The sequence below is a fragment of the Limulus polyphemus genome, unplaced genomic scaffold (assembly GCF_000517525.1).
Source record: "Limulus polyphemus unplaced genomic scaffold, Limulus_polyphemus-2.1.2 Scaffold2609, whole genome shotgun sequence".
Classification (NCBI taxonomy): Eukaryota; Metazoa; Arthropoda; class Merostomata; order Xiphosura; family Limulidae; genus Limulus; species Limulus polyphemus.
Window position 1 is genome coordinate 8,852 of NW_013668219.1, and position 10,054 is coordinate 18,905.

General features: G+C 34.7%; 1 protein-coding gene across 1 annotated transcript in view; it reads right to left on the bottom strand.

Annotated features, from left to right (window-relative positions):
• The window catches only part of LOC106467422 (cysteine-rich protein 2-binding protein-like), a gene marked incomplete at its 3' end in the record, with an annotated part of 68,271 nt that overhangs the window by 7,882 nt on the left and 50,335 nt on the right, over positions 1-10,054 (bottom strand). Inside the window, exons 12-14 of the mRNA XM_022395605.1 lie at positions 5,543-5,611; positions 5,074-5,186; positions 2,551-2,637 (exon numbers count right to left, since the gene is read on the bottom strand). Of these exons, the coding sequence (XP_022251313.1) occupies positions 2,551-2,637; positions 5,074-5,186; positions 5,543-5,611 (269 nt within the window). The remainder of the gene's footprint in view (positions 1-2,550; positions 2,638-5,073; positions 5,187-5,542; positions 5,612-10,054) is intronic.

Here is a 10,054-nt window from a genome sequence, read left to right on the forward strand (position 1 = left end):
CTCTACACTCCTCTACCAAACCTACACTTCTCTTTTGGTAGTGTTTGAGTTAAGACATACTCTTTTGTGTGCCTAGTGCTTCCAGTGTGACAAACAAAATTGTTTTTTTCACGAAGTGGTTCCTTTTGACTTTATTTTATTTTATACCATGACCAGGTGGTTAGGGTGCTCATCTCACAATCTGAGGGTCGCGGGTTCAAATCCCCGTCACACCAAACATGCTCGCCCTTTCAGCCATGGGGCGTTATAATGTGACAATCAATCCCACTATTTGTTGGTAAAAGAGTAGCTCAAGAGTTGGTGGTGGGTGGTGATGACTAGCTGCCTTCCTTTAGTCTTTCACTGCTAAATTAGAGATAGCTAGTGCATATAGCCCTCATGTAGCTTTGTGCAAAATTCATAACAAACAAACAAACTTGTATCTCTATTTCTGCACTCAACATTTGTGAACCTTTCTTGTGCTATGAATCATGTTACCACTTCGGGGGTTCACACCAATGACCAGTGTTTTTTCTCAGGCCTCAGGTACGGGCATCCCGACAATGGATTTCTCTTTGCTTCAGCTCTGTCATTACATATGTGGTTTTTTTGGTTGTTAGGACCTTATAGGTTGGGATGCAGTTTTGGCTTGGGTCAATTTACCCTTAACCATCTCAAGGATTTATGTCTTGGACCTTTTCTGAGATGTTATGTCTTTGATACAGTCTCAGAAACTATTAAGCCTCGACTGACATTGGTCTGGCAGCAATCAACTTTTATGACTTTTGTAGCTCGTTTGTCTCAGCCAGAGCCTCATTTGCCACCTATTCACAACCCTTACCCATTCCTTCTAATTGGGGTATTTCTTCTTGTCAATTTCCTTGAAGACACAACCCCTGTTGCTAACAGTGCTGGTGACTACCCAGTGGGAGCTTGGTTATTAGAGTCTGTTCCTCACTGGTGTCCTTTCGTGGATGATCAATGGGTAATACAGGTTCTATCAGAAGGATTCATTATTCAGTTTTTTCCCCACCTCTCATTTCCTTCCCTCCTCCTCAAGATCTCTATCAGAAACAGTTTGAGAATTGCTTTTGCAGTGGGCGATCGAACTGGTACAAAGAGGGCATTGGATCTTCTCATTTTCTGGGACCTTTGCCATCATTGGAGTTCTCCCCAATTAGATGCTTTTGCCATGAGCCTCAATTCCAAGTTGTCCCTCATTTGGTCACCTGTAACGCATAGGAAGTGACATCCCTTGTCTCTGACACAAGTTTTCAACCCAGCGATTGTAAAGGCTGGTTGTTGCACTAACTTTGGGAGCTTGCAGGGCCAGGGCTGGGACAAATTATTGAAAAATGACTTGGCTGTAATTTTTAACTTATATTTCTATGGCACTTAAATATAAATACAAACGTATTGCATTTTTAATTGTCCGACATATTTAAGAAACAATATTTTGAACAAATGTTAAAAAGTAACCAAAAGAGGACAATATTACTGAATTCCAAAAATAAATTTTTTTGACTGGTTATGTTACTTTGTGATTTCTTCAATTACAGATCACTTATAATAACCACCAACATTTTGTTTAAGACGTGTCTATTTGCATGAAGTATTAAAACATTTAAAATTGATATTTATTTGATGTAATCAATACTAATTTATTTCATCAGCCATTTTTAATACTTGCATTAAATGTGCTCACTGGCTACCATTATTTATCATGGTAAAACATGCCCTACAGTTCTGATTAGATACCATATATTTTAGGCAAAATATTTTTAAAGTTTTTTTCAAAAGAATTGCCATAGAATAAAATTTGACAGCACTAACTACATTTGGACATTTTTACATACACTGTAAAGTTTATTATTACATTTCTCATATAATTACACCTTCAATAATGATATTTATAGTAGTAATACAATACCTTGATGATGAAAGAAAAGGACAATAATTAGCTCTTTATTTCAATTATTTAATAAAGTCTTTCAAGCAGTTGGTTTGGATTAAGAGTTAAAAAAGTCTCTCTGACTGAAAGCCTATCTCTCTTTAAGTAAGACAAAATTTCTCACTGATACACTGTAAAATATCACACGTAAACAGAAAGATGTCATATATATACTTCAACTCTGTTAATCAGTACTGCCTACTTCTTTCAATTTTACTAAAATAAACTGTTGTATAATAACTAAAATAATTCAAAACATGGCAACAAAAGGTTTAATTGCTTTCAAAGAATGATACATTTATCAAAAACTCTTTTTCAAGAAAGGTTCACTTTCAAAAAGCAGTTAAGAATTTTGAGCATTTTTCTTTTCAGGAATACTGTAATCACTTTGTATTCGACAACAGTATAAAACAGATAATGATGAACCTGAATCCTTGTTATTATTACAACTTTCTTTTATAAACTGATAAATTCAACGTATCTCTGCTAAAGTGGTAGCTACAACAATGAAGATACAAGCAATAAATAAAATCTAACTGTCTTAATAGTTCATACTCAGTTATTCTATGAACGATTTCACATCTGTACTGTTCAGAAGACATTGCTAATTCTAAACCTACCTGTGAGGAAAAGCTTTTATTTCTTCCATTAGTTGTAATTTCAAAGGAGTGGATTCATAATCTCGAAAAATGAATGGTTTCAGAATTCTGACATACATGAATAAATGTACAGATTAAAAAAAGTGAAAACAAAATTCATACAATCAAGTCTTTTTTATAGAAGAAATTTAAATGGTTTTGTGAGTTTCCTTTGAAATATAGAAATATTTTTGTTTAAATGAACAGAGCAAAAGTTGGTTTCAACATTAAATTTCTGGGTTAATCTGTTTGTTAACAATCTTACTGAATTTTTAATTTCGAAATCATTATTAGTAAAAATATAAAATATCTCATTAGTTTATACTAATACTATAATTTATTATATATAGATCACAAATCATGATAACTTTATTCAAATGAACTATTTTCCTTAAGCTGCTATCTTATATTATGAAACTTAATCTGTGAAAAACCTTAAATTCAATATTTTCAAACTTTAAAATGACGACATTGAAGGTAAAAACAAAATGCTGTTTTATCATACTTTATTTCCTTTTTGTATTAATATAAATATACTTTTTTTCTTATAATTATTCACGTATGAATGTATTTATGTTTGTACAAATTTATAAATACATCGAAACGTCAATACGTTGAAATTGGGTATCTAGAATACATGGCTTATGTCAAAGCTATAATTCAGTCCTATCTAGTTTCTTATTTATTGTATCTAATATACTACATTTAGCATGGTTCAAATTAACACAAAAATACAAAGCCCTATAACTCAAGAGCTTTTGAAAGGTTAAATTTTCTTCATTAGGAGCAAATTGATTTCCAGTTCTTTAAACCCACATTTTTCCTATTATGGACCAAAAGTAAGGTCAAAGTCTCAGATTGACTATCTTGATCCTTTGATATCTAAGATAAATTCCCAGAGTCCCTGAGATTTCAATATACTGATGTTTAACTGTGTATATGTGGGTATGTATGTATGTATCTCTCTCTCTCTCTCTCTATATATATATATATAATAGTGTGTGTGTTAAGCTTTGTTGTGTCAAAAACAAAAATTAACAAACACTAGATTAATAGTGAAAAGCACGAATATATTTTAATAATTCTTTAAGATACTGTTAAAAAGAGTTCAGTCCTTGTGAGTATAATAAATGCTTGCTTGAAACACTGTATTAGTTAAATTGTTAAATTAGTTAAATCATTAGTTAAACTGCTATCCTAAAAAATTAATGATGTTGGAATCTAAAAAATACTGTAACTGGGTATTAATGATTTTTAAAGGACATATTCTGTAATCATTTTTGAGCATATTGGTGTGTGTGTGTATGTATGTGTATATATAACATTTTGCTTAAGAAATAAAATTCTAAATATTATAAAACAAACATCCAACTGAACTCTTAGGAAGTTATTAAGAGTAAAATAATAAAATTAAAAATTAAGTCTAGCTTTCACATGTAAAAGAACATCAACATTACTTACTTCTAAGCTCAATATATAAAAGTATAGATGTGTTTACAATTCTATATAAAACACAAATAAACCCTGGAACAATAAATACCAGGTTAGGAAAATCGACCGGCTAACAAAAAAGTACATAAATGAGAGTAGACTGTACAAAAAATAACAATTGCAATATGTATGATATGATTGATTTCTATATGCTAATACAGAAACATGTAACCATGGTTATGAGCTGTAACACTATGTTTACCACCTATGTATTTGGGTCATGGTGAATTTCTAACCATTTTATATTGTAATGCAACCACAGGTAGATATTGCTAGAATAATATGTCACAAGCTCGTTCCAATGAATGGTAATCATTTAATGAGGTATTGAATGATGTACAGAAAAAGCACACACAGTTTTGAAGAAGGGAGCCTTCAATATTCTTCATAACAGTAAAATAACACACTGAAATTCATTAAGGGCAGCAAGTGGTTTCAAACACAGAACCTAAGCCAACCTATTCATCCATAAAGTGAAGGCTGTGGTTACAAAAAGCAAGCATATCTCATGGTAGTGTTAACACAGTAACAAACAGAGCTTTGAAAGTTTCAAAGATTCACAAACCAAAAGTTCAGAAGCTTCTAGTTACACCTCAAACATAAGAACTGTCTTGTCCATAAGAAAAATGGCCAAAAAAATTGGAAACATACCAATTTCATTGCCCACATAAATATAAAAGTCTCACAACTAAGTTTCACTGGACTTTAGCACCATTGGTTTAGCTTAAACATGGTAATGAAGTGAAGATTCACACACAATCGAAGATTTGTGGTAATTCTGGAAAGTCATTTAGCCTAAGATTGACTTCATCATCCTTTGAAGAAGCTAGTTACAATTTATTGAAAAAAGCACTGATTGCAATAAATCTAAGTATAAACACTTTATTGTACAGCATATGATTGCTAATATCACCTTAACTGTAAAAAACAAAATATATTTTACACTAATCACTGAAGAGAGAAACTAGAACCACTCAAGAAAGCATAGTGCATAAGGTATTGTGAAATCCTCACCTTGAAGTATATGGACTAATAATGCTATCAAGATGAGTATCTTCCAGACCCATTAATCGTGTAATAAATGAAGTGTGATGCTCACTTCGACCATGCACTGTATAATTCTTTCTCTGAAATGAGATAAAAGTTAATTTTTTTTTCTCACAGAATAAAATAAAACAGCAGACAAAACATATGTATGTGTCCACAATACAACTTTTCCACATGATAAATGTAAAAATTAGAGGAAAAATTAAAATTTATAATAGTTATTTATGTTGCTAATTGAAACTATGCAGAAAACAAATACTTAAAAAACTCCCGTTTTTAAGTCATATTATTACAAACCTTTAAATTTTACAGCAAATGTTTTCTAATGAATCTAAAAATTACTAGTCATAAAAAGGATGTGTTTGAAAAATGTATAGTATATAATAATATTCAATTTACAAACACAATTAATAGTACCAAAGAAGTAAAGTTTAACCTGATATCTATCCAAAACATGAAGTCCTGACTGGTGACCAAGAAGGTGTGATGGAACATCATCCTTTTTCTGAAATTCAATAAATGAATGCATGAATGAAGGATATGGGAAAACAGTCTGCAAAATGGTACTTAGGAAGTAATAGCTATCTGCCTTTATTTTAATAATTTTCTTTTGTAAAAACTATCAAACTGAAAGAAAAGAAACACTCTTTATTTACACATTACTTTATCTTTTAGTTTCACTGTTTAACTAATGTCTCATGAAATGTTGATGGCACACTTTTTACTGACCATAGATTTATCTGCATCATCTATTCATGCAAAATCTAATTTTACAAAAGTTATAGTTTTCTTAAATGAAAATGTATTTCCGATAGGTACTTCCCTCTTCTCACAAGATTAGATTTTTTATTTTGTGCTGCCCTCTGTATGCAAACGTTTTCAGAAATGCATATCACAAGCCTTCATCATCCCTCTGTTGGAGTCCAAAGTTCCAACACGTCTCTCATGCAAATCATCATGCATCACCTCTCCACCAATAGGAGAGCACTACTATCATGTGACGTAAGTGACTCCTTCTACATGCCACTACTGAACTATCATTTCGAAGTTTGGCAGAAGACACGACCACAAGAAGACTGTGGGGAGAATGGTTGGGAAATGTGAATGGAGAGAAGTATCTATTGGAAATACATTTTCATTTAGGAAAATTATAACTTCTGATAAGTTACTCTCTCTTCACTCACAAGATTAACTTGAATCCCACATTGAAATAGAGAAGGGACCAGTGCGAGGGAAGCACAGACGTATCCCTCGGAAGCATCCAGAGAACGCCCCCGATATGAGAGGAACAGATCAAACAATCTAAGGAAGGGCACTGCACCACATCTGAGCAAGGTATCTCTTTGCCAGAAACATCGACATGATCAGGAGGACCAGACATGGTGGAATATGAAGGAAGCACATCCACATGGGAGAGGATAGTTTAGCAATGTGATTTTAAACAGAAATTAGAATCACTCAATCCCATGATGGAAAGTGGCCAAGTGAGGATGTGTCCCATGGTGTAGAGTGGATAGGGAGCAATGGACCGTACTTAGTAAGTCAACTATATCCTAAATCTCACTCACTGGGTACCAACATCATTGTGAGGGTAGTATGAGGATCATACTGTCTTTATCTCAAGTCCCAGAGTCAAGAGTGAACCTAACATTCGACTCCAGGAACTCACAGGGTAGCCTAATGCCAGAGATCTGGGAATGTGTCATTCGGAATCCAAGGGAAGTCCATCGCATGCACTCAACCTCTGCAACTGTGAAACTAGCCTGAAACAACCCCAGGTTGGTAACAACCTTTTCACCAAACAAGGAAAACCCAGAACGGAAGCAGACACAGGTCACAAAGACCTTCTGCGACCCACAACACATAAGACAAGTCAGGAGGGGAAGATGGACAATGTGACTGGTTCACTCAATCTTCCAAACCTCACTCGTTGGGTACCAACAACCACACAGAGGTAGGAGGAGACACACAATCAGAGGGGTGAACTGCATTTGGGCATCTCAACTCTGGGAATTAGTTACTGATCCAGGGGACTTGTAACTCCCTCTACACTGGCAGAACACCACTGCTCTATTATGAACTGAATGGTTATAGCCATCTTTGTGGAACCCATCCAGCAGGTTGCTTCCATGGTCAACCATCTTAGCGGCTTGGAACTGGTAAGGACTCCCGTACTACACTGGAAGAAAGGGGGAAAAAGTGCAGTGGATAGTCTGGAGGGATTGCAACAACCGAGATAGTGCAATGGGTGATTATGAAACCCTATTTCTAAAAGCAGACCACACTGATTTATTCAATCTAGGCATGGCAGGGATGGGCAGCAATCCTCTTCTACTTTACCCATGCCATCCATGGGTGGTATGGTCCAGGACAGGCATATTATGATGCAATTACCTCGAGGAATTTACACTTTAGTGATTTTGTGAAACACTCCATCTCAAAGGTGGAGCAACCAAGGGAACCAAAGTTGAGTGGGCCAGTAAGGAGCAATCAGAAGGTCCATGCATGGATAAGGAAGACCATCCGATGAAGTAAATGGATGGGAGGGTAAACATAAAGGAACAGATAAGACCAATCCTGGCTGAAGGCATCGACAGCCAATGCTCGAGGATGGAGAACTGTGGACCAAAACCGAAGTAATTTGTGATTGAGGGCAGTGGCAAAGGCATCAATATGGGGTGCACCCAGATACAGACAGAGCAAAGGAAAAATGGTAAACTTCTAAAGAAGATGGTTATAAGGAATCAGCTAACAAGGAAGCAACTCAACATGTGAAACCAGATCCTCTCGTTAAGTACCAGACAAAAGCCAGGCGTGAAGATTGAGGATGGGGAGATTGGGATGTAGGAGGCTGGATTGAGGTTGATGGAAAAAAGGAGGAGGAAGTGGAAGAGGAACTGGTGGTGTCAGGAGCAGATGCTGTAACTTGGGAAACCAAGGTTGTGCCGATCAAAAAGGGTGCTATAAGGAAGACTCAGCAAGGAGAAGAATGGACCAGAAAAATCACCCAATACAGCAACTGGATTGAAGGGTACACATACAGGTATTTGTGTGACCAATCCTGGCTGAAAGCATTGACCGCCAAAGCATGGGGGTCTGTGCACCATTTTTTTCTGGACCAATTTCATTTGACAGACATCGTGAATACAGTTATTCATAAGTTATTCCATGGTATAAACAACTATGGTTTCTTTGCTGCGTTGTTCAAGGAAAAGGAGGTATATCTGCACGAGTTTCAACCTAAGTCAGACAGAAAACGGCACGTTGCCTGGACAAACTTCATATCAAGAACTTGTGATAAATGGAGTCCCACTGAAAGTTTCCATGTATGTAGTGAACACTTTTTGGAATCAGACTTTGAAAATAAACTACAATTTGATATGAGATGTGCAAAAAAAAAACGGTGTAAAGAAAGATGCAGTGTGTATCCAAAGTTCAAGGGAAATCCATCAAGCATGGCAAGCAGCATGAAAACTTCCCCAAATCTAAGGTTTGCCTCTTAGACTTATCCAGTTAGATTCCTTTGGATAATCATTTGCTTAAGTTTTTTTGTTTTGTTTTATTTGTAGTTAAGCACAAAGCTATGCAATGGGCCATCTATGCTCTGCCCACCACGGGTATCAAAACACAGTTTCTAGCATTGTAAATCTGAAGATATACCACTTGTGCCACTAGGGGGTGGGGCATTTGTTTAAGAAACTAATAATTACTGCTCAAATAATTTATTTACCCCACACTGATGTAAATAGGTTATAATCTGCTCTATCCAATCATAGTTAAACATTGTCTATAGCTACTTTCAAAGCTGTGTTTCATTACTAACTGTCCAGACCATATGCTGTTACATAAAAGAAAGGTGGAAACGAAGAATTGTAGTAATAGAACCACTGAAAAGGAAAATTGTGTGAACAAGAAGACATGAATAATTATATTCTCAAGAAATAATGGTTTCTTTCCAAATATTAAATTATATTTTGGGAATGGAAAAATTCTTTAAATGTGTTGTTTATGGGTGAAAGTGTTCAGAAATAAAAGTTAGGATTTTTTTTTCTACATAAATGTTAAGTATTGACAAAATATTAATTTTGAAATATTTTTTGAGATAAAAATTGTTGAAAATGAGTTAGAATTATTATTTTGTCTAAAATTTGAAACTAGTGCAGGTGTGCACTTGTAACCTGACAGATGCTAAGAGGTTTGGATAAATGTGAATGCATATAAGGAAAGGGAAAATATCACTGAATACAAGTTAGAAAAATGGAAACCAATGTTTTATTTTTATATAAAACATAAAAACGTTTACAACAAAAAACATACTATTTAATTGCATAATATTTACAGGCAATAGCAGATTGGCTTGCCAGGCAATGAGGGCAAAATCCCAGTAGCCCCCTAGAACTCGAGCACGGGTGCCCCTTCAAATTTTATAGTTTTTCTATTTAATAACATTTAAACCTGAAATTAAAACCAGTGTCCTTTATCTATTTGTCCATGCCCCTTTTTTGGTAAATAATAGCTGCAAGTGAAATTTCATAAACATTTTTTTGTTTTAGCAGATCTACTGGTGTGTTTATAAAACCTGAATGATTGCTGACAATTCTATAATGTGCTTAAAACATAAGCTAAAACTTGAGTTTCCACTGTATGCCTCTCATTTTAGAACAGCTGATCAGACATGACTATTATTGCTGCTATAGGTCTATGAACAAGAACATGATGTCCAAAAGAATGTCTAAATAAACTACTTCCCTTAAAAGTTTTGGGATAATTATATCTGACTGGATAAGTCTGAGAAGCAAACCTTTGATTTAAGGAAGTTTTCATAGTTTATTTAGGCATTCATTTCTTTCCTTAAAAGTTTTGGATAATTATGTCTGACTGGATAAGTCTGAGAAGCAAACCTTTGATTTAAGGAAGTTTTCATAGTTTATTTAGGCATTCATTTCTT